This window comes from Bombyx mandarina, chromosome 12 (assembly GCF_030267445.1).
Source record: "Bombyx mandarina strain Sakado chromosome 12, ASM3026744v2".
In the NCBI taxonomy this organism is placed as follows: domain Eukaryota; kingdom Metazoa; phylum Arthropoda; class Insecta; order Lepidoptera; family Bombycidae; genus Bombyx; species Bombyx mandarina.
This window is the reverse complement of record NC_143219.1, coordinates 8,498,222-8,523,539: the sequence shown is the minus strand read 5'-3', so window position 1 is coordinate 8,523,539 and position 25,318 is coordinate 8,498,222. Positions and strand designations below refer to the sequence as shown.

The 25,318-nt window shown below is 36.1% G+C and overlaps 1 protein-coding gene across 3 annotated transcripts in view; it reads right to left on the bottom strand.

Annotated features, from left to right (window-relative positions):
* LOC114248663 (uncharacterized) overlaps positions 1-25,318 on the bottom strand; it is a 104,524-nt gene that overhangs the window by 77,373 nt on the left and 1,833 nt on the right. For 2 of the 3 annotated variants that reach the window (XM_089731661.1, XM_089731663.1), the window contains exon 2: positions 6,392-6,571. In XM_089731661.1, coding sequence (XP_089587787.1) covers positions 6,392-6,467 — 76 coding nt within the window. In that variant the 5' untranslated portion in view covers positions 6,468-6,571. Of the gene's footprint in view, positions 1-6,391; positions 6,700-25,318 lie in introns of those variants that run through there. The other variant, XM_089731662.1, reaches the window with a different exon arrangement.

Genomic DNA, 25,318 nt, shown 5'->3' with positions numbered 1-25,318 from the left:
CACTTTGATTCGGAAAAATGCGTGATGTTGATCCACCCATGTAGACCAATTTCTTAAATTCTGAACTATGTAAAGGTAAATAATTAAGGATCTATTAAATATTAAATGTCTAACACAAAAATCTTTAAATAATTTCATAAAGACTGGTATTTCTTTGTTCAACAACAAATATAAGCAGCGTTTTTGTTGCGTGCCGCATTCGGTCATATTTTATTCCCAGACAACCGCTGCTGGCTTCCTTTTGCTCGTTTAATGATTCATTACTGGAGAGAACATAAAAATATGTTTGGTAACATGTAACAATGGCATTGAAATCAAGCAAGCTTTCATTGTGATTTTAAGTTACGATATCTAAATTAAAATAACATCTGAACCGTACGTACGACTATTCTATTTGTTTCTGTCACGAAGCAGTCATTTTGTCTAGTTTGATACTTAAGATAAATAAATAATTAATAAATAAATATTTACTAACAATCACGCCACGTTAACTGCGTGCTAAGTTCGTAAAGACCTTGTGTTACATGTACCAGATAACGGAAATAAATGTAAGATTTTTATTACACACATACATATATTTAATATACATCCATAGCCCTGGAAAATACATTTTATATTTATCATACAAATATCTTCCCTTGGCGGGATTCGAACCCGCGATCCCCTTGTGTAGTGACCATGTCACTTACCACTACACCAGATGGCCGTAAGATAACCAATATTTGATGTTATGCTCCAAAATTTAACCACATGTTCCGAGTTGTACGGCGAGGTCTGTGCGTTCTGGCAATAGGCAGACCAACTACTCGTAGATATGTGACTGGCAGTGATCTGTCAATACTTTAATACTACATGCTATAATAATATATATTTGGATCCATTTAAATAAGGGTTTATATGTATTCAGAGAAATAAATGATAGAGGAAATGTTCTGTTTTCGTTGTAATAAAACGTAGGGTACGTTCGTGTGAATGTTCAAGAAATAATATTATAATATTATCTATACATTTTTTTTTCTTTTTTTAAACGTACTTATGGTTATTAACGCTTTGTTGAAATTTAAGAACCGAAGCGAAACCCTGCTAAGTTTAGAGAGATTTTCCGATAGAAAACTAATTTCTGAAACGCTTAATTGCCTCTGATGGTAGATTAAAACATACATAACCGAATATAAAGGGCATGGTTATAAAAGTTTGGAAGGAATTTAATTAGGCACTATCACGGACGGGCGGTGGTTGTAATTAACAAGAAACATAACACTTTCTTTGTTTCATCGTGAAAATTAATTTAAAATGTGGTACGTTAACCTCTTTCATTGTAAAGCAATTGTGTATCGCAGATCCTTTGCTACATTATGTATTAAGACTAATGAAGACTGAACGTATAGTAACTAGGCTAAGAAGCAGTAGAGTGTTCAGAATAGAAACATGTATAAAAACAAGATTTCAGTTGATATGTGGTTTTTACTGGTGGTAGGACCTCTTGTGAGTCCGCACGGGTAGGTACCACCGCCCCGCTTATTTCTGCCGTGAAGCAGTAATGCGTTTCGGTTTGAAGGGTGGGGCAGTAGTTGTAACTATACTGAGACCTTAGAACTTATATCTCAAGGTGTATGGCGTATTTACGTTGTAGATGTCTATGGGTTCCAGTAACCACTTAACACCAGGTGGGCTGTGAGCTTGTCCACACATCTAGGCAATAAAAAATAAATAAATAAAATGTTAATAATTTTTGTAATTCAAACGAAATGTTGGTTAATTAAGAAAAACACAATCTATTCAACGATTCAACATCACCGATGTCTGAGGTATGTATGTCTTAGTGTTCACCAATATGAGGGTTATATACTCGATTGTCTCCAGAAAGATTCGAAAAGAAATAGTACGTATTTTAAAAATATTTTTAACTAGCGGCCCGCTCCGGCTCCGCTCGGGTCTTTAACAAAAAATTCAACGATATTTGACGTTGTTTTTTTTTTTAAATAAAAGAAAACTTATGGCGGCATAACTACAATAGTTAGACATGTGCTGTCGCGACACTTTATGTAATTAATAATGTGTTCTACAAAGTCGTAGTACATTATTTTATTCTATCATCAATAGTTTTCGCGGGGCACGCGATGTTAAGAATATTTTAGGTAATTTTTTTACACTTAGGGTTACATTATTTGAGTTTTAGTAAAGATCCCTAATTTTTTTTTAAAAAAACTTGTAGCCTATGTCATTCGAGAATACAGTAGCTCTTAAACAGTGAAAAAATTTTTCAAATCGGTCAGTGGTTTCGGAGCCTATTGAAAAGAAACAAAGAAACAAATCATTCCTCTTTATAATATTAATAATAATTAGTATAGATAGTATAGACTAGCTTCTCCCCGCGACTACGTCCGCGTGGAATAGTTCACAAATAATGTTTTATTTTAGAAGAAATTTGGTTAGCATAAAAAACGTTATAGTGAGCCAACCTTAACATAATATGATGACGCGGACTTTTTTTTGGATCTTTTAAAGGGGAACAGTTCTGTCATATATTATTTTAGCGAAACTAATCGTGTCTGCAGCGCACGCAGCGAAAGCTCTCAAAAGGGAAAAAAACCCCGATTTTGAAACATTCTTTATTGGTGCTCCGCTCGTATTGGTTTTACCGTGATGCTATATAGCCTATAGCCTTCCTCAATAAATGGGTTATCTAACACAGAAAGAAATTCAAATCGGACTAGTAGTTTCTTAGATTAGCGCGTTCAAACAAACAAACTCTTCAGCTTTATAATATTAGTATAGATTAAACTATTTTCAGAGCTTGGGTACAGCATTGCATGTTGAAACATCATGAAAACGCTCACGATAGAGCGGCAGTTATAATATCATGTTAATGCGATGATTACCAAATACATATTATATAGGAATCGATAGACACTTATCAAAACATTTTAATCTACAGAGTGCAGTCGGTACCACGCTTGGTGTTGCTATTTCTTCCAAAGTGAAGCTAAAGTTAGTCTTATTTCCTATGAGGATTATTATAATGATATAAAAGATAAATATAAAAATAAAAATATATATATGAAAGCCTTTTTATTTTTTGCAACCAATACTTAACAATTCAATACATACAATATATATATTTTTTAATATTACTCATTTGCAAGAACCTCTCGAGTGAAGGCCTCGTCCAGAAGATCCTCCAAAAGATAAGTATATGCGACCTTTTTTAAGAAACAGTTCTGTTTCTAAAATTCATCTATAGTAGGTAGTCATCTGTTGTAAGCTTGTACATATGGGTGCTATCATCCTGCCTATATCTGACTCTATATGTTATGCCTCAAAGTGCATAGAGGTAATCACGAAGTGATATTTATGGTTTCCACTATATCGGCCTGAAACAGAATGGGAAAGTTAACAATATATATATGTACATAGCAGCACGTTAAATGCTGCAAAATGCAGTCTTGTAACGTATTTTAGATCTGATCTGACGTATTTCCTTACACTCTTGTCGTAGTTAGAATTAACAATAGAACTATCTTGTCCAAAATGCACCGTATAAATAATTCATCACCTTCAATTCTATAGACTTAAATGATGCAATAGAATTTCTCTGTATTGCATATGGAAAATACGTATTATGTACTAATATTAAAAAATTTTTTTTTAGAAAATTAGAGTAACAATTTAATAATAGAAGCTGGTAAATGTATAATTTGGTAAGGTTCAATTTAAACTTTAAAAATCGTTTTTGTCTCGACAAGAGTCAAGGCTAATGGCCTTCTTGGTGTTAGAGAGTGGCAGTGTCCATACACTATAGCGTGAATGTTAATGCCCACCTTAAGGTTTGAGGTCCAAGGTTTCGTTGTATGGAAATATCGGCTATACTCATAAGGTTCGAAGGTAGACAACGATGTCCTCGCTCATAAGCAAAGGTACTGCTAGGGGAAAAATCAAACCTCTACCTAACTGAGAAACCTTGTTTGTAGCAGGATATGTCATGGTGTTGAGGAGCTACCGCGAAGGGAAGTTAATTCTAGAATTCTCTTATGCTGGACAATCCGTGGTAAGAGTGAATGTCGGAAATTTATTATTATTTACTTACTATTTATTTACGGATCTAGGGCTGTAAGAGGAACTACGCCCAGCTCCTGGAGGATTTGGCCTTGGCCGGTGAAGGTCATGGGGTGACCGGACGGGTCGAGTTCGAGAGCGTGCTACTAGCACTCTAGCTCGCTGCATGGTTGACACGATGAAACGTGAGTGGCCGGTTGACGCTGTATCGCGTCTCGGCCCGGCAGGCTTGTTCTGATCCCGCGGGGTTTTTCAGAACACCAACGGCATCGCCAGGGCTGCCTGACGTGTCGCCGACCATGACGGTCATCATAGATTCTTTGATTCACGACCATCGACGATCAGGCTCTTTGGAGTGAGCCACGCTTTTGGTTGCAGTATTAACCCCTTCTACATCTCCCGGGTTTTATCTCGGGCGGGGATCGGACATCCAGATGAGGGTGAAGTGGAGTCGTTTAGAGGGTGGTTACAACAATCACAGATATTTGGCGCGTCCCCTCAGCGGGTTGATCTCGTGCGGACGTGTGATGGTAACAAGAAGAGGATGGATTTCTCTCGAAATATTCTTCGGAGAAGTATCCACGGAAGATATAAATACTTCATCAATGAAAAAGTTTCGATTTGTAGCAAATTTCGGAAAGGGTTTATGTGAAATTTCTAAACGGCTAACCGTAAGCTATTCGCTCCATGAATTAATAATCTCTGTTTGAAATTTTCAAAGAAATATGTTTATTACATATGTGTATATTTTGTAGCATTACAACTGTAAAGCCGAAAGATACAGACTATTCTCACTTGTGTCTTTCAAAGTAACGTGTTAATTCACGCCAAAAGCTGTCGTGTCTTGCGTGAATTTTAATTTGATTAACGTAATTTAATATGTTTGTTGGATGGAGGCAGTACTGCAGGGCTTATTCAGCCTCACGTGAGTTTGTTAATTGAATTTCTATGTAATATGCACAGTGCCTACATTTTATGTAAGATAACGGCGCTTAAAGTTGTTGTTTGCGCAAAATTTAATTGAAAACACCAGTTTGTTTTTAGTACATAAAATAAAACTGTCAGACTAAGCAAAATATTGTAACGTTGGCAGTTAAACATTTTGTTGCATTTGTAAGTGTTCGCCAATGATAAATATTCGTGGTCACATTATAACATTAACGCCCATATTTGAATTCTTAAAATAAAATGTAGTGGAATATGTTGCACTGAAGTCAAAATCAGAAGATAATAATTATAATGTGAGAACATGTACATATAAAAGAGAGAAATATCTGCTCATACATGTAATGAAAATTTATTTATTTGTTTATTTATTTCAATCTTCTTACAAATGTGATGTTCGTTCTTGTGTCGTTTATCTGATTGAGTTTGAAATATTATGCGGTAATTATAGGCACTTCAAGGAAGGTTATTACTGAAAGATAAATAAATAAATAAATATTTACTAACAATCACACCACGTTAACTGGTCCCGTGATAAGTTCGTAAAGAACTTGTGTTACAGGTACCAGATAACGGAAATAAATGTAAGATTTTTATTATACACATACATATATTTAAGACACATCCATAACCCTGGAAAAGACATTTATATTTATCATACAAATACCTTCCCTTGGCGGGATTCGAACCCGCGACCCCCTTGTGTAGTGACCATGTCACTTACCACTACACCAGACGGCCGTTTAAAATATATCATCATCATTGTGAAAAGCATTGCTGTATAGCTTAAGCTTAATATAAAAATTGCAACATACATTGTAGATTCCGTTTGACTCAATACAAAAGAGAGTTACATATTCGGATTGTTGATAATCCCGGAATTTGACTTTACTTTTCTCTGGGTTTTGTAACGTATATCCCATGGGAAGTGCTCTCAGATCTTCCTGGAGCAACTGTGCTCATTCACAATACGTTTCCAGAGTTTGTACATCTATATATATAAAAATGAATTGCTGTTCGTTAGTCTCGCTAAAACTCGAGAACGGCTCTACCGATTTCGTTAATTTTGGTCTTGAATTATTTGTGGAAGTCCAGAGAAGGTTTAAAAGGTAGATAAATATGAAATTGCTCGGAATTAAATAAAAATAACAATTCTGTTTTTCCTTTTTTTTGTTTTAAAATTATTTTATACAAAGTTTTAGGTCTTTTATTTATCGATTGAGGCACTACGAAGTCTGCCGCGTCAGCTAGTCCAGAATGAATTTCCCTTAGCGATGTTTTATGAGCGCAATGACAATTATACAAAATATTATTAAGTTCACATATAATATGGGTAAGACGTGGACACATGTAGTTCGTAATAAGTATGTCTGATTATATAGAAACTTACCTGTGATAGCGCGTCCCAGTAGTAAAGCGCTGAATAGAATAGAAAGCACGCGGCCGTTGGCTCTGGACATCTGCATCTTGATTGCGTGTCAACAAAACTCACAGGTCAACTGAACAACATTTTCACCAATTTATTAGTCAATACCGAAGCACTTGTCTTTTCACTTATTCATTTCCTGTTCTATATTTTTACGTTGAAAAAATATATGTGAGAAAAAATGTTTCGTATTTTAATATTAATTTATTCTACCTGAGCATTGTATACTTAGTATTTTATTTGTTACTAGCTGACCCGGCAGACTTCGTAGTGCCTCAATCGATAAATAAAAGACCTAAACTAAACCTTCTCTGAACTTCGACAAATAATTCAAGACCCAAATTAGCCAAATCGGTCTAGCCGTTCTCGAGTTTTAGCGAGACTAACGAACAGCAATAAATTTTTATATAATAATACATAGAAAAGAAGATAGATAGGAATTGATTTCTAAAGCGACGATTAATTTTATTTTGTAACTTTTTTACATTTTGCCAAGTTAATTTTATTACAGAGTCCTATAGTTAAGTGCCGATCTCTTGAGAAGAAACACATCGCTGAGTCTACGCAAAAGTTTGCTCCGAGTCTAATTACATCTGCGGAATCGTTTGCTCTTCCTTCTTTTACGTTGAACAGTAAAAGTTGCTTTCGTCATAAACTGGGGTCAGTAATAAAGTGCTTGCTCTGTTAACCCCAAGTTAAGGTCTAGAGGCGTTATCCTTGAACAGTTAGTATAGTGGTATAATGTAAAGAAGTGTAACCAAATTTTAATTGTTGGTCACTTGATTTTCATCTCCTAAAATGTTGCCCGTCTTGTAATTTATTATTAACAAACATCTTTTTTCTCTTACTATTCGTTTATTCAAAATTAGAATTGACATGCTAATTGAATTCACTTTCGCTTAATGTTTTACTTTAACGGATTTTTTGCCAACATATCGTTTTTTCGCATTAAAAGTGTACAATTTCCGAAAATATTCGAAATTGAGTCAATATGCGGAATCATTTGGTATCACCAGTGTTTTTCTCATAAATACTGTCAAAAGAGCGTAGTTTAGCTTAGTTTACCTATATTTTGACTATTATTAAAGAAATTAACACATAATTTTATCTTACTTTAAAAGACAGATAATGTAACTGGTAAAAAATAAAAAATAAATGTTGCAAAGATGATTAATACAGTACATAATACAGTTTTAATGCGAGAATACGATATATACATAATTAATACATTATATTATTGATAGATAAATTTCCTCAGTGCTTTCGCTGTTCGGTAATCAAGCGGAAACTAATTATGTATACAGTTTGACGTTAGAGGCTAACGTCTAACAAGTAGGTAATTGTTAATTAATACGGCTTTGTCCCTATCGTCCTTTACGTGGGCTGTAAATGTTGGCAAACATGCATGGGCGTGGCTAGGGCTGAACTGACTACGACTCCCAATGGTTTTCTTTCAATTGTACTAATTAGTACATTTAACTAAAAGTAAAGTTTGTTTGAGAAAATTTTGTTTGTTTTTCAGTGGCGGAGGAGAGTTAAAGTAAATTTACGCAGAAGAAAACTCAAAATACAGACTGCGATGTAAAATAGTAAAATGTATTTCCTGTTACTGGGCGGGTACACTACCTATTCTTACTTTTAGGCACCACAAGCATCGGTCACCGTCCTCGTCGAACCCTTCGCTTGCGACGAAGGGCTCGACGAGCGAATTAATCCACAGACACAGACTGAGTTTCTCGCCGGATCTTCTCAGTGGGTTGCGTTTCCGATCCGGTGGTAGATTCTGCGAAGCACTGCTCTTGCTAGGGTCAGTGTTAGCAACTCTCCGGTTTGAGCCCCGTGAGCTCACCTACAAACGCTAGGGCGAAGCTGAAATAGCCTCTCAAGGCTATCAGCATAGGTAGGGAACAAAAACCATTTTCTTCTGTAAGATGCTCTACTCTACTAGTGGCACTTGAGGTCGAGTACTTATTATTTTCTAGAATTAGAAGAAGAAACAGTTAATAATTATTACTTAGTTTAATAATTTAATTTAATTTATAGCAGACAGTTGTGATTGATGATAACAAGACTTAAACAGACTCAAGGGTTCGCTTTGTGGACGAATTTCCAAAAACCTTGCAAGCTCAAGATTTTAATTCATTTTATGTATTGCATTTTCAATTTTTTTATTATTTCCTTTGCCGAAATAGTTATTCAACAAATAAAGAAAAAACGATTGACAAATAGTGAAAAATGTACCTACCATTTGAAATAAATATATCTCGCCATATTTAAATAGAACAGTTTATAAAACAGTGAAATACCACCGTTTTTCCTTTACATTGATTCACCAATTATCAATATAATTGTTTTTTGAAAATAGGTAGGTTTTTTTTTTCAATCTATACTAATATATAAATCTACAGTGGTTTTTACGGATGTTTCGTTATAACTACTGAAACGTGCATCCGATTGACTTGAAACTTGGTATCCATGTAGAAAATACATGTACTTAATGGATAAGCTAATATTTATATAAGTGTTGGACTCCCTAAGCCAATTGCGGGGGTTAATGATGAGAATCCTTGTGGAGGTGAGAAATAATAATGTTAATTTTAAATGCCCAGAGAAGCGAGCGGGTACAGCTATATAATTCATAATAAAATCAAAGAGAAAATGTTTTACATTAAAATCTATTTATAAATAACTTTTGGTGTCCGTGATTTTAGTTGATTTTCGATCATTTGACGAATACAGAGCTATTCATTAAACAAATACGCATAATAAGCAAACATCTATTTACGCAAATACTGTCTATTTGTTTTGTTAGATTTCACACATTTCACATTTCACCTCACAATCATATATCTTATCTATCTAAATTTCAGATTTATGTTGATAAAATGTAATTATTAAATTCGGCCAAGAAGATTGAAGGTTGCAGATAAAATTACAACTTTGAAACATTACAGTACCGTGTTATGGTCATCAACAAAATTAAGGGAATATTGCGTGACTAAGCAACAAGGCGTTGCCAAAATGTGTGAGGCGACGCCACACGCACGCGTTCTCTTTGTGCTAGAAGGTTTCGGATATCTGATGGGCTCTAGGTGACAACCATTGTATTTCGTTCTCCCATAACGTTGCTCAGATAGCGTTATGATCATTTTGATTTTGACAATGAAATTTATAAGCGTTTTAAGAGTATTTATGTTTTTAAGGAATATTGCGTAAATGATTCTTTATCGAATTAGTGTATTTCGAAATTTTTATCTTTTATTAGTATAAAGTACTTTTATAATATATTTCTTAGTAGCCTTTTTAGGTAAGAAAACCATGTATTTTTTTCAATTTAAACTGTCCGTTTAAATTAACACCTTATCATTATCTTAAATTTCTAGAATTCTAAAATTTCTAGAATCTAAAATTCTTAGATTTGTAATGATTATTTCCGAAAACTGTTTTTTTTATTATTGCATATAACAGGTATTTATTATAAGGGCATATCTACAGAAATTCCGAAGGGATTTGTAATGCTTCCACGAACAACTTTTACCAAGATTGCGTCATTATCTTGTAGGAATGGGGCAGCTTTCAACGAAACTTTAAAGAATTTTTGATGAACATCAAATGGAATAAAAAATAAGGAGTTATTCATCACATGAACGGATCATAAAGATAAATTTTAAGTACTGATATCTTTCTTTCTTTTTATTGCTTAGACGGGTGGACGAGCTCACAGCCCACTTGATGTTAAGTGGTTACTGGAGCCCATAGACATCTACAATGTAAATGCGCCACCCACCTTAAGATATTAATTAGTTCTAAGGTCTCAAGTATACATAGTTACAACGGCTGCCCCACCCTTCAAACCGAAACGCATTACTGCTTCACGGCAGAAATAGGCAGGGTGGTGGTACCTACCCGCGCGGACTCACAAGAGGTTCTACTACCAGTAAATATATTCGAGGATTAATTTTGGATTTTTTGATGTATCAGTCTGTTTTAGGAAGCATTACACATTCCAATTTGTCATAGAGTTTTGTAAAAAAAACCGTCAGAATTACGACTTCTTTAGTACCTTATATGTAGTCTGCTAGACATTTCGGTGGCATTTCCATTTGTGCCATCTATTTACCGAGTTGATTGAGTTACGACCTCATAATCCGTACAGTAATCTGTCTTGTTCTGTTGAATTACGTTAGGCGTGTGTGTGTTGTGTATTTACCAGTATTTTACGTGTCATTTTAAATTGACTGCTGCACGGAAACATTTCACGATCTACGTATGTTGATGTTTTATTTCAAAGGCTCATGTATGGGAAAATAAAATACCTTTTACCAGAAGGTGATTTCATTTCTGGACATTTTTTTATTAGTTAAAGGGAACGTGGCGTCTATAAACGTCACTATTCTTCCAGCCATTTCATAGAAATTGGTCATCTCTGCCTGTTTATTGGTAATAAGAGTTACAACAATAGAACACAACTGATAGAAAAGCGAAACAATATTATAAAGGATAGGTGTAGGATTGTTACTATGTAGAGAATAAGATTCTATTCAGGTGTTAACTGATATCTGTTTTTCCCGAGGACTTCTAAGTTGGCAAAGACTAATTTAGGTTTGGCTTGCACATTACTCCTTCACTGAAAGACGCATGAGAATCCAATTTCTAGGATCTCAATCGTCTTGAAAATCTTCAGGAACACTCTTTGGAACGTGAATGCGATCTGTGAGCAATTTTGACGAGTATTCTCTTAATTGGACTCAAGTTTTTATGGCTTTTAGCTGATCCTTGATTGCTTTAGTTTAGACAGACAAACAAGATTCAGACTTTATCCTTTACTTGTGTTTGCGTCTGCTCATGATTCTAGATCAGCGGGAAGAGCTTTAGAGGGTTTTATTAATGAAAAAATGCGGTTAATGATTATATTTAATCCAACGAACCTTTATGACTCATTTACACCATATGCTTCAATGTTTGGTACTAATATCAACTTGATACCTCTAGCCGTTTTTGAGGAAAATGACTTCAATAACAGAAATACAGAAAGTTAATAAATAAGGATTCCGTTTTTTTCCTATGTAGGAGCGGAACCCTGAGAAATACAATAATTTTATTTTAAATATTACAGAAATTTTATAAATTGTCCTCTGGCACTTTCAGAATTTTATAAACGTTGATGATTTGAAATAATTAGAAAGAATTGACTACTAAAACTATTTCCAAGCTAACTGTCATGTTGCCTTGACTTAAAGCTGGAAATAATTTTTTTCCTTGCTGAAATAGATAAGAAATACACGAGGAATCGTCACGATCACGAAACAGATAGTAAAAGACAGTAAAATATAAGGTCTGAATCACCAATTTTGCCTGAAAGCCATAAGAGAACTAACCTAAAACACAGAATATGACGGAAAAGGCCTTACCTAAACTAATAGTGTAAATTGCTAAACATACAAGAACTGTCGGAGAGAGACCCTTATACATAGTCATTTTGCAATAATAACACGGGATATAGTGAACCTGAACACTGTAGGCCACTATCACGGAAAAAGTAGTATTTCTCTTAGTATTTAACTTTTCAGTATAGCTTACGGGTTTCAAGTAAATTGTCGGGAGATTGAAAGACTCAAGCGGACCTCGATTACTGGTAGAACCTCTTGTGAATCTGCATGGGTAAATCTTTAACATTTTCGTATTTTAATAATTGAATACTGGTATTGAAATATTTGTAATTGAAAATTAGATTACTGGTGGTAGGACCTCTCGTGAGTCAGCACGGATAGGTACCACCACCCTGTCTATTTCTGTAATACGTTATACGTAATACGTAAGTAAGTAATACGTTTCAGTTTGAATAGTAGGGCAGCTGTTGTAACTATACTGAGACCTTAGAACTTATATCTCAAGGTGTGTGGCGCATTTACATTGTAGATGTCTATGGGCTCCGGTAACCACTTAACACCAGGTGGGCTGTGAGCTCTTCCACCCATCTAAGCAATAAAAAAAACGATAAACTATTTACGAGGAATTATATTTATTTCAACGTTACGCATATTTCAAATACACTTTTAGGTTAAAATAGGATCTTATTTTATATTTTAGCGTTTAATTGAAATACCGGTATATCATATTAAAATATACTTTATCGTTTCTTTATTATTATGGGTAAACCTTGATTTTTCAAGAAAAAAGCTTACGCTTGTTTTGAGCGCTAAAGTTTGAAGAAAAATATAAATCTTATTTTAGTGCTCAACTTGAATGTAAGATATTCTGCATAAATTTAATAAAATTGAAAACCCCCCGCTCAAGTTTACAATAATAGTTTAGGCGGCGTTCAGAGTTTCAATCGCCTGTCAGCTTATCAAGCGTCTTCCTAGTAGTCTTTCACATAGTTAAAGAAATGTTAAAAGTTATTAAAAAAGCTACTTAAACTTAACCATATGAATATATATTTTTTAATATTTGAATATTTTTTTTTAAATTTATTTGAATTGAAATATTTGAAATTTATTTAGAATAAGAAAATATGATATATATTTTTAAACGTCTGAAAATCACATTCCTAATTGATGAAGTACAAGATGTTGTTTTCACAACAAATCCCTTTTTAATTTTAAACGTAATCATGCGTTTCGACACATATTTATTAGTAATTCAGTATATGTGCAAACAAGTCTCAAACCATATAGAATTTATTTTAAAAAGAATAAGTAATGAAATGTGTTGGATTCTTCGAAACATAATATGTATACATATGTATACATAAAAACATAATATGTATACATATGTATACATATTATGTTTTACTGGTGGTAGGACCTCTAGTGAGTCCGCGCGGGTAAGTACCGCCACCCTGCCGTGAAGCAGTAATGCGTTTCGGTTTGAAGGGTGGGGCAGCCGTTGTAACTATACTTGAGAACTTAGAACTTATATCTCAAGGTGGGTGGCGCATTTACGCCGTAGATGTCTATGGGCTCCAGTAACCACTTAACACCAGGTGGGCTGTGAGCTCGTCCAGCTATCTAAACAATAAAAAAAAACGTGCTTCAGTATCAATATTAGATAAAAATATATTTTTTATTAAGTTCATCTTTCCAATTCTCAATCCTCAGATAAACTTATTATTTACAGATCGTATACAATACCATATTGAGTTATTCATAGAATAATTAGCACTTTAAGTTTATTTGCCCATATCACATGATATCATATCATATGTATGGAGTATTTCAGAATGAATAAACAATAAAATACTTAATTACGTTTTCTGTTATATCCAAAATAATAAAACAAAACTGAGCTCTCTTTTTAATGAATCAGACTTTACTCCATGACATTGAAAGACACTGTTGAAAAATTCTTTTGAAAACTTAAAATTAATTAGATTAGATTCGATTTTAAAATAATAAAGGTTTTTCTACGGCCGTCTGGTGTAGTGGTAAGTGACATGGTCACTACACAAGGAGGTCGCGGGTTCGAATCCCGCCAAGGGAAGATATCTCTATGATAAATACAAATGTCTTTTCCAGGGTTATGGATGTATATTAAATATGTGTATGTGTATAATAAAAATCTTACATTTATTTCCGTTATCTGGTACCTGTAACACAAGTTCTTTACGAACTTATCACGGGACCAGTTAACGTGGCGTGACTGTTAGTAAATATTTATTTATTTATTTCTTTACATGTGTATATAGAAATTATCCCTGATTTTCTTACGATACTATTTTTTCGTATGTTTTATAACACGCGGTTCGTTAGGATGTTAAATTGAATTGGCAATTATATAAATTTCTGGTTAAAACAAAATAATGTTGTATAATTGTCAACTTAGTATGAATCTGCTTCATGCAAAATGATAGTAATCCAAAATATATCTCGAAATAACAAACTAATTTAATGCTAGCACTAGCCGCTAAATTAGTTGGTTATTGAGCTCGACTGTACTGAACTATGAATTTCTATTAATTTATTAAAGAATGATACCGTTGAAGCTTTGTTTAAATGTTTTATTGCTCTAGTCGTGTGAACTATCTTACAACCAACCTGGCGTTAAATGGTGACTAAAATCCACAGACGCCACAAAATGAATGCCGACTTGAAACAGAAAATCGAAGTCTCAATTATACAAATTTTTTAATAGCTGTCTCAACTTTAAAAATTAAAACATCTGGCACCTATACGCAGAAACAGACCGAAAGGGGGTAATTATGAATATTGAATTTTCTGGTGGCTTTTATCGTGGATGTTAAGTCGGTGGGTATTCCTTTATAAAAATTAGTACCTGGATTTGAATACGGTATAGACACATTGCTTGATATGACACAGGACATCTTATCTTTTTTTCCTACCTATGCTGATAGCCTTGAGAGACTATTTCAGTGTAACCTTAACCAGTAGGTGAGCTCACGGGGCTCAAACCTGACGACGTTGTTAGCATGAACCCGAGCAAGAGCCGTGCTTCGCAAAATCTACCACCGGATCGGAAACGCGACCCACTGAGAAGATCCGGCGAAAAACTCAGTGGGCTGTGTCTGTTAGTGGATCGGAAGGATCTGAAATTACGTGTATTGTATTGGGCGACGTCGACTGCTTTCCATTCTGTCCGCAGGATCGGGAATCTTATCCTTTAAGCCACGGAGGGAAGGGAAGGGCACTTAAACATCTTATCCTTTAGGCCACGACGACTTTAGTGTCCTATTATAGAGATTAGCCAATGAATCCTTTTTTATTTACAGTTCATGTACAGTAGTATAATTAATGGTCCACAATACGTAGTTTTAATTGTAAAAACTTAACAAATTATTATTTTTAATCACAAACGCTAAGCATAATTTAACGAAATCAACTACTGCATGATTAAATTCGATGTACCTACACGTCTCCCAATAATAGCGTAATTTTATTAGAAGCATGTTGATACAATCTGAAATTCCATCGCTCTACGTGGAGAATTATTGTGCTAGATTATTACCAACGTATTTCGAATAACCGTTGACCTAGTTATGACATCGTTGGTGCTGTCATTAAATGAAATTACCGGTGTATTCGTGGTTCATGGACATCTCAACTTTTAGTTTAGTTTATTTAGCATTTTCATTTAAGAATAAAAATTTATCAATTCGACGTTATGGTTTTTTAAAAAGAAAAGAACTTAGTCTTTAAAAAATAAAAAAATAAGAACACCAATCGTAATTGTGGCTATCATATGAAGACCTTCATGGAGCTCAATACTATGTTTAATTATTTCGGTATAGTTTACTTTCGGGTGATCTTTGTATAATGTTGGACGAGACAAAACTCCGAAATCCACATACTAGGTACCCTCTAAGATCAGATTCAGCGCTCGAAGTTATCTATGACTACTAGTGCTTAGGATTAACTATCTGCTTAAATAGATCTATCTTTGAGAAAGAGGTCAATCGTTAAGTCCGATCCAGCGACGGAAAGCAGCCTGCTCAGCTTCTCGTCCCTAATACATTGTCTTTCAAGACAAAGAAAAGTCTGTGACTGGATTATAGTTGGTTGTAATGACGGCACTGAGACATTTTCGATAATAGAAAGACTTGATCAAAAGATTTAAAGCCATTTAAAGAGTAATGTGGAGGAATATATTTAGGGTTTATGTGTGTAATCGAATCACAAATGAGGAGATCCAATGATTCCGTGGTGGGGCTCTTGAGTGGCGACGAAGAACCAGGGGGCGGAGTCAGGTTAGGCCCCTACAAGGTGGACCAGAGACACTGGAATCGTTCGTCGTCGTTGTAGCAAACCATAGAGGAAGCTAATATTCCAAACAGTGGTCGTCCCTAGGCCCTAGGAGTAGAACAAGGAGTAGAAAAATATTTCTACTCCTTGTTCTTAGTATTTGTGCTAAATAGAAGCAGTTCTTTTAGTCATCGTCTTCTGCTACTAATGCTAAGCCGTATTTCATAATGTTAAGATAAAATGTACATGGCCACAAGAATGTTTGAAGTGAACCAATAATATTGTGTTATTTACTCTTGTGAGTCCGCACGGGTGGGTACCACCACCCTGCCTATTTCTGCCGTAAAGCCGTAATGCGTTTCGGTTTGAAGAGTGGGGCAGCCGTTGTAACTATACTTGAGACCTTTGAACTTATATCTCAAGGTAGGTGGCGCATTTACGTTGTGGATGTCTATGGGCTCCAGTAACCACTTAACACTAAGTGGGCTGTGAGCTCGTCTACTCATCTAAGCAATAAAAAAAAAGGTATGAATTATATTATAGGCATTTCGTGTTTCAAACGAATGTTCCTAATTTTAGAAGATTTATCGGCCAACATGTACGTCTACTACAAAAATAAATTTTAAAAATGTATTAAATTAGGTACCTACACTAATTCCTTCACATAAATGAAACAGACTTTAACAATATCCAGCGCACGACTGGCACCGGCACATGTCACATTAGATGACAGTTTCCGGCTGTACTGGTGAATGTGAACGCGCGAAACATAACTTGTAGCTGCCTACCTACCTCACGAAACTCGCATATCGTGAAACATAACGCAAACTCACAAACAAAACACAACCGGGAATGGTAACTACCCACTAGAATTTAGTCGGTCGAAGTTGCCGAAAGCTAATAAAACTTTGTCGAAGCCCCAACGAATGTTGCGTAGTGACTATAAGAACGGGGCATCATGTTATTTGTCATTTGGAATTAAAATTAGTTGACTTCGTAATCTGCGGCATACCTTCCAGTAATAGAGATTAGGCGTTGTATTATGAGCGTGAATGATGAGTTACGAAAATTGTGTTTGGTAAAAATAATTGAAGAACAAGTTGTTTACATTTTAAGAAGATTCTTTTTACAACAAATTTACTTGTGCGCTCTTGAATACCTGAAGTAGATATTATAATAATAATGTAGTATTTTGCGCAGTTTTCGCCAGTCGTAGACTATAGTCGCCAGATATATATTCTTCTATACCCATTGGAAATAACAAACTACAAAACTAGCGATTTAAATAAAATAGATATCAAGACAAGGAAGCTACTTACTATGAATAAAATCTAAAATATTGAAAGATTATAATATTTACCTACAGAAAAAGGAGGCAGAGGACTTACAAACATAGAAATGTTTTACAAAACACAAATTATGAAATTTAGCCAATATTTAAACAATAAACAGGACCATATCATAAAAGTAATAGTTAAACACGATAAACATAGGGATAAACACTTAATACACAAAGATGGTAGAAAGTATTATTGTTGGCATGGGCCAGTTGGATGTGGAACATTCGATATTATTATTGTCATTCTTATATCTTTTATCCATATATTATTATGTAAATAAAATCAAAGTCTGTATATACTATGTTTCACTTCTATGTGTTTCTAAGCCGTTGTTTTTGACACACCAGAGCCGGTTTCTGTGATAGTACCACCGACGTAAGATGGCGAGCGAGTAGTTTCAAGGAATCGAAGTTTTTCATACAGTTAATGACAGTGGGAGCGGAACGTGACCGGGTTTCACTAGAGTAAATTAAAATGGATTCGTTGTGAAAAATATTATTGGAGACAGGCTATATATTATTGTAGACTATTAATATTTATTTTTTAAATTGAGTTCATGTGTGTAATGTTATCACACGAAATTAGAAAATTAGAATTAATTGTGTTAAGTACATAAACTGACTTAAATAAAATTACGTAAAAAGACTCGAAGCAAGTTATAGTTTTTTAATATGAAACTCATTAATTAAAAAAGCCCGCACGGTTGGATTTTAGCATCTGGCTTGTTTGTGGCAAGAAGCGATTTTGATTTCGGTTTCTAGGGTACAACAACCAAGGCATTGATTCACCACTTGATGGTGAGTGATCATATTTGCTCATGGATGTCAGTAACGCTCACAGCGATATCATCATAGATTAGGCCACCTTTTAAGTCACCTTTGAAGGAGGACAAGTGCAACGTATGCGAAACATCATAAGGGACTTTATTCCAGACTAGCCGGCCCGCCCCGGCTTCGCTTTGGAAGTAGCGCACGCGATGTAAAGAATTTTAGGTAATTTTTTTACACATTGGATTACATTATTGGAGTTTCAAGTAAGGATCCGTAATTTTTTTGAAAATATAATAAATATAGCCTATGTCACCCGGGGATAGCGTAGCTTTCCAACAGTGAAAGAATTTTTTAAATCAGCTCAGTAGTTTCGGAGCCTATTCAATACAAACAAACAAACAAATCTTTCCCCTTTATAATATTAGTATAGATACAGTGCGCGTGGTGCTGGCCAGATATGATTTCTGAAAACGTATGTTGCAAAAAGGACGAACTTTGCTCTGATGACGGGAGGTAAACTGAAGATGACGGAATCATCCCAAACAATTAATAATTCTTTCAAAAATATTCATAGACATATACAGGACGAAACACAGATAATAGGATACACTGCGTAGACTCAGAGGTTCCAAGTGATCTGTAAATTCGAGATCATCGATAATCCGAATGGTTATCTATGGAATTAAATGGGAGTAGCTGGCCTTGCTCACTTGCTCAGATATGCGAAAAACACTATGCGAGGCTACGGCTGGCGGTAACATCAAATAGCCCGTCAACTCATCTACCAAAGCTACTTAATAACTAAGAAAACCTTAATGTTGTTATAGGTATTTCTATATGTGTATGTAAGTAAAAGAAAAATAAATTGAACCATAGGTTTGAAATAGCTCACATACCTTGATGGTCCTTACATTTTTATCTAGTTATAGAAACTAGTTATTTCGTAATAGAAGTAAGATAGAATCAGTCTCGGTTTTTATTAATAACTAACTAACACAGAGAAAGTTCTGAACATCAAACGTTTTTCTAATTCAATCCCAAAACTTAAAGGTACGTACACAAAAGTTTGGGGAACCTTTACTGATTCCATCAAAACATACAAGCAAACTCTGAATACAAATTAACGTGGATATTCAAAATTAGATTTGAGTCAAAAAAAGAAATCCAATTCGATGCGCCTTATTCATTCAGGAAATCATTTCGACGTTACAATAAGATTTCTAAAGTTACGTAAACAATTAATTTAATTGTGTGAAATGATTGGAAAATGTTTTAATTTCATAGCCAGCCGATGTTACATTATTATTTTTCTGGAAATAATATGGCGACATTTTTTTTTTTTTGCTTAGATGGGTGGACGAGCTCACAGCCCACCTGGTGTTAAGTGGTTACTGGAGCTCATAGACATCCACAACGTAAATGCGCCACCCATCTTGAGATACAAGTTCTAAAGTCTCAAGTATAGTTACAACGGCTGCCCCACCCTTCAAACCGAAACGCATTACTGCTTCACGGCAGAAATAGGCAGGGTGGTGGTACCTATTCGCGCGGACTCACTAGAGGTCCTACCACCAGTAAAAAACTGATTGGTAGCTAACGCTAAGCTAATACAAGAAATCGCCAATCGAAACAAGCTGCTATCTCTTTATGAACTTAATCTGTGGTGCTTATGTACATATTACAACATTCAACAAACTAAAAACATTGTTGTATCGTTATACCTACGTACCTACCTGGAACTTGCGATTTTCTATGTCGCGCACGTACGAACTGCGGGACCTCCGAATGAGATTGAAACTAATCTCAGCTTTCAAATTTTCTTGGTATGACTAATTCAATGTTTTTTTGTTGTTGTAAAAAGTAAGTAAACAAAACATAGCAGCGGATAGTTTAAAAAAAAGAATAATGGTTAAAAGCGGCTGGCAGCGACTCAGCACTGTCACTGGCATTGCCGATGTCCATGGCCACTGATTGTCGCGAAGCATGCTCCTCTGCCCAAAGGCAAGTTAAACACAACTTCTGACAGTTATCTTACAACCTAGCTGAAGTGTAATAGAAACTCGCCAATTAAACTTCTCAATTCCGTGACGGATGAAATTGGATATAAAATTTCAAGATCGCATACTATGTGAGATCAAATAAAAACACAATCAGAGTTGAGCGTGATGATAAAAGTACCAATTTCAATTTATCGGGACCGGGGTGCGCATTAAATGGGCTGCAGAAACGAGCTAACTCGTAACTTGTACATTTATGTCGTATTTCACGTTCTACGTGGTAATGGGTACACGTACGACGTCACGAACCTTCACAAGTATAAGGTGGGTGCTGATATAGCTGTGACAGCTTAAACAGAATTTACTGTAAGAGCGTTGGCGTGCAATTCCACTAAACCAACTCACGGTGTCGCACCGAGAAAACCGCGTCGTACTTGCCCTTGACAAGTAATTTGATGTCATTTTAGTAAGAGCGATGTTCAATCGCGCTTTCGGTGTCATGTGTAGCGGGAGTGGTTAAAAGATTAACTTGTACTAGTGGTCCCGCAGTAGTCGAAATTCGATTACAGATTTCACCAAGACTACACTATAGACTACTCGTAATATTAAAGATAAACAATACTAGCCTATTCTCAATTTGACTACAGACTTTAAGCAATAACAAAAGTTTAATAATAAACAAAGAGTTTATGTGTATGTGTCAAATACATGGTAGCGTGTGTAATGTTTTCTTTATTGATTTAATGTATTTTTAATCCATAATTGTTAGAAAATATTAGCATTCTGCACTTCTTCTCTATATTCTCTATAAGGGTGGAAAATTTCATACTCCTCCGTCCGCGCAATTTTTGTAAAAAGGGTACAAAGCTTTTGCTTCACATATTAATATATAGATAATAGACTTCGATGGAGGTGGCACGAAAATATCCGAAAATACTTATTGCACGTTCTAAAAAAAAACAAAAATAATGAAGATACACTTCAGATATATTGTAAATGAACTCCATTTTTACGAGGTCTTACTTAATTTTATGATAAATTAATCTATTATTTTTAAAATCCTTTCGTACAAAAAATAATTATTTATGGTGCCTGATCAGTTGGCTGGCTGCCCCATATAGGAAATTATATAGGTACGCAATGGGCATCGACTCAAAATAGCTATCAATAGTCCTCCCCCGGTAGTCGAAATTCGATTATAATTAATTGAAATTATAAGTTTGTACACTATTATGATTCTATTGTCAACGATTCTTATACTTATATAATCACAGACTTCGCCAACTACACTTTAGACAAATATTAATGAAGACAAACAATATTTAAGGTACTCTCAATTTGACCACAGATTATAAGCAATAAGATAAGTTTGACAATAAACAAATAGTATGCATGCGTGTGTGTGTCAAATACATGGTAGTGTGTGTAATGTTTTTTTATTGGTTTAATGTATTTTTTATTCATAATTTAAAAAAAAAAATACATTTTGCACTCCTTCTCTATATTCTCTACTAGCGACCCGCCCTCGCTTCGCTTCGCAAACATTAAAACACAAATGAAACCAAAAAAAATATTAAAAAAGTAGCCTATGTTCATCAGGGACAATGTCGGCTTCCAATGGAAAAATAATTTTTCAAATCGGTCCAGTAGTTTCGGAGCCTATTCGAAACAAACAAACAAACAAATCTTTCCTCTTTATGATATATATATGTCGCATCCGGGTCAATAGTTCGGAATATCAACGATACACAAACGTCAAAGTGACAGAATGGCCGTGTCGTGGTTGACGACTTTTAGTAATATTAAGACGGTGGTTTTGATTATTATTTTAAATGATGAAATGTTGTTTTGATAAATATCACAAAATGAAGGGTAGACTCCGTAACGCCACAGTTATAAAATGGCGGTACGTGGACAGAGTCGTGGCATTCGTGTCAGACAGTGATTCCGTCCGTCTCAGCAGTGAGTCTCTGACGGTCAGTCAGTCAGTCAGTCGGTCTGTCGGTATGTGCAACGAAACTGTCGGTTTATCCTGTCATTGTGAAAGTTGTGTGTGTTGAGTTTCAATAATTATTATTGAAAAGTTTTATTGACTAAACTGAGTTCAATCGAATACGAGTGATGACGAAAGCTACCGCTCAGCCATCCCTGACGTGTGCCGACATCAGAAGTGGGATCAGGACTCTACTCTCACTGGCGTGACGTGTTTGAACATGTTCGAAGTACAGCAAAAAACATGATGCAGATCAGAATACTAGTAGTGGTACGCCACAAGAGCGTGAATGCAGCATACGTAAGTCGTGTCATAACGTCTGCTACCTCGATGGAAGATCTGAGCCACGAAGAAATCGTCACATCTTACGTTCTGGCTCATGTTGCCCAGTTGACTGTCGACTTATCACATGGCGTTTACTAGCGGAAATACGACACGTAAAAAGCTATTGCAAGAAATTAAGGCAAGTGCAAGTCTCAGGTGAAACTTCGATCGCAATAATGGATCTGTCATGACGAGTGGGTAGTTCCGACAAGAATTATTTTAAGCGGCTGACTTCTGCTAGAGTTACATGGCACTAGTGCAGTAAACCAGGACATGAGACTGTGAATTGTCGCTGAAATTTTAGAATCTACTAGATTCAATACCAATAACATTACACGTTCGATGACTTCGGGCTCCAACAAGCAAGCAAACAAGAAAGCAAGCAAGTTTCCGTGGGGAAGAAAAGTTGACACATCTGAAGTCGTCGTGACCTGTAAGATAAGACGTCCGGTGCGTTCGTGTCTGGCGACGCGGCGGTGTTCGGGTCCCGCTGGCGGATGCAAGTTTTTCTGGTGAAGTGCGTGCTTGTGCGTGCTTGACAAGTGTTTGCGGTTGGCTTCCGCAGTGTGGGAGTAACATCGTGTAGTAGAAGTGGAACCCGTAAAATTGTAGTTTGCGTGGTGGCTGGTAAGATTTGCTGTGGTAAAAAGTTTGCGTGGTGGTAAAATGTCTTGTGAGTCTGCACAGGTAGCCGGAGGTGAGTCTTCCGCGGTCGCAGCCTACCCAGTCTGCGAGAACCGGGCAGATCGCCTCAACGGTACGGAGGCCGGCCGACGGGTCCGCCAAACGACGAGACCACGGCTCCAGCACGGACTACCGAGATTGGAGCCCCCGCGCTCCGGCTGCACTTGCGCTAAGGCGCGCCGCGCCTCGTAGGAGACTGTGAGGTATCCTTGAATAACTCTGACTGCGATCGCGCGCTGCCGGCGTCACAGCGCGGCGACGTTCTCGTGGGTTAACCATCACACGAGGACGTGTACAGTCAGGAAGACCGTGTCCTAATCGACACGTGATTGCTGCAGCCAGTACGAGATATGGGACGCAAGCGCCGTCTGTCGGTGCTCGATGGGTCAACTATTCACCGGCCGAGCGGAGCGACATGCCGGTAGCTGTGTAATATCGAGTATTTTTGGTAAATGAGAACAATCTGGTGAGTCGTATTATTTTTATTTGGATTTTGGTGCCGAATGTTCTCTTGTCGAGAAATCTATATGCGATGGTTCTCATAAAAGGACTGTTGATTAGAGTCACAGGGATGACTGTTGATTAGAGTCACAGGGATGACTGTTGATATGTGAGTCACAGGGATGACTATCATTGAACACTTGTAGTTACAGGGATGACTATCATTGAACACTTTGAACACTTGTAGTTACAGGGATGACTATCATTGAACACTTTGAACACTTGTAGTCACAGGGATGACTATCATTGAACACTTGTAGTCACAGGGATGACTATCATTGAACACTTGTAGTCACAGGGATGACTATCATTGAACACTTGTAGTCACAGGGATGACTATCATTGAACACTTGTAGTCACAGGGATGACTATCATTGAACACTTGTAGTCACAGGGATGACTTAGTTACTGTGTACATGAATTGTACGGGGAGAACTTGCAGCAGTAGTAAATCACTTATTTTCGTTTGTGTAATCTTTCAATGTCGTTATAGAATTTGTGATGACACAAGACTTTTAGTTTAGTAGAGTGGTCAGATATGGCCGAGCGTGAATGATACTGTGCGGTATTGGCTTTTGTTTCAGATTAACACACGAGGACGTGTGTAACACAGGATGGCCGTGTCGCATTCGGGTCAATAGTTCGGAATATCAACGATACACAAACGTCAAAGTGACAGAATGGCCGTGTCGTGGTTGACGACTTTTAGTAATATTAAGACGGTGGTTTTGATTATTATTTTAAATGATGAAATGTTGTTTTGATAAATATCACAAAATGAAGGGTAGACTCCGTAACGCCACAGTTATAAAATGGCGGTACGTGGACAGAGTCGTGGCATTCGTGTCAGACAGTGATTCCGTCCGTCTCAGCAGTGAGTCTCTGACGGTCAGTCAGTCAGTCAGTCGGTCTGTCGGTATGTGCAACGAAACTGTCGGTTTATCCTGTCATTGTGAAAGTTGTGTGTGTTGAGTTTCAATAATTATTATTGAAAAGTTTTATTGACTAAACTGAGTTCAATCGAATACGAGTGATGACGAAAGCTACCGCTCAGCCATCCCTGACGTGTGCCGACATATATAATATATAATATAAGTGTGAGAAATTTCATACTACTCCGTCCGCGCAATTTTCGTAAAAAGGGGTACGATGTTTTTGCTTCACGTATTAATATAAAGATATAAAAATCCTGTGCGATTCTCGCTCCACTGAACACTCTAAATATAAATGTCCAGTGTTTTTGTTTTAAACTATTGATGTATAGTTGGAAAGTAATTGGTGTAGGGAGGCTTTTCGTTCGTTTTGCTGAAGCTAGGTTCGTTAGCGTCTGCCCGGGCTGTGTGGATGACCGCGCTTTGTTTTTTTCCATTCGACGTCGTTTAATTAAGCTTCTTTAACAGCCACTTACGTATCTATTGGCACGATTTTATTGTTACTCGAATTGTTTTCCCCTTTAGCGAAGAATTAATCTTTTTGTAACTTATGTTATTAGCTCCATTACTTCAATCTATCCAGTGATATGTGTAACAGTGTTTATTTATTTTAAAATAATATAAAACTGTCGCCTTAGTCGCACTAAATTAA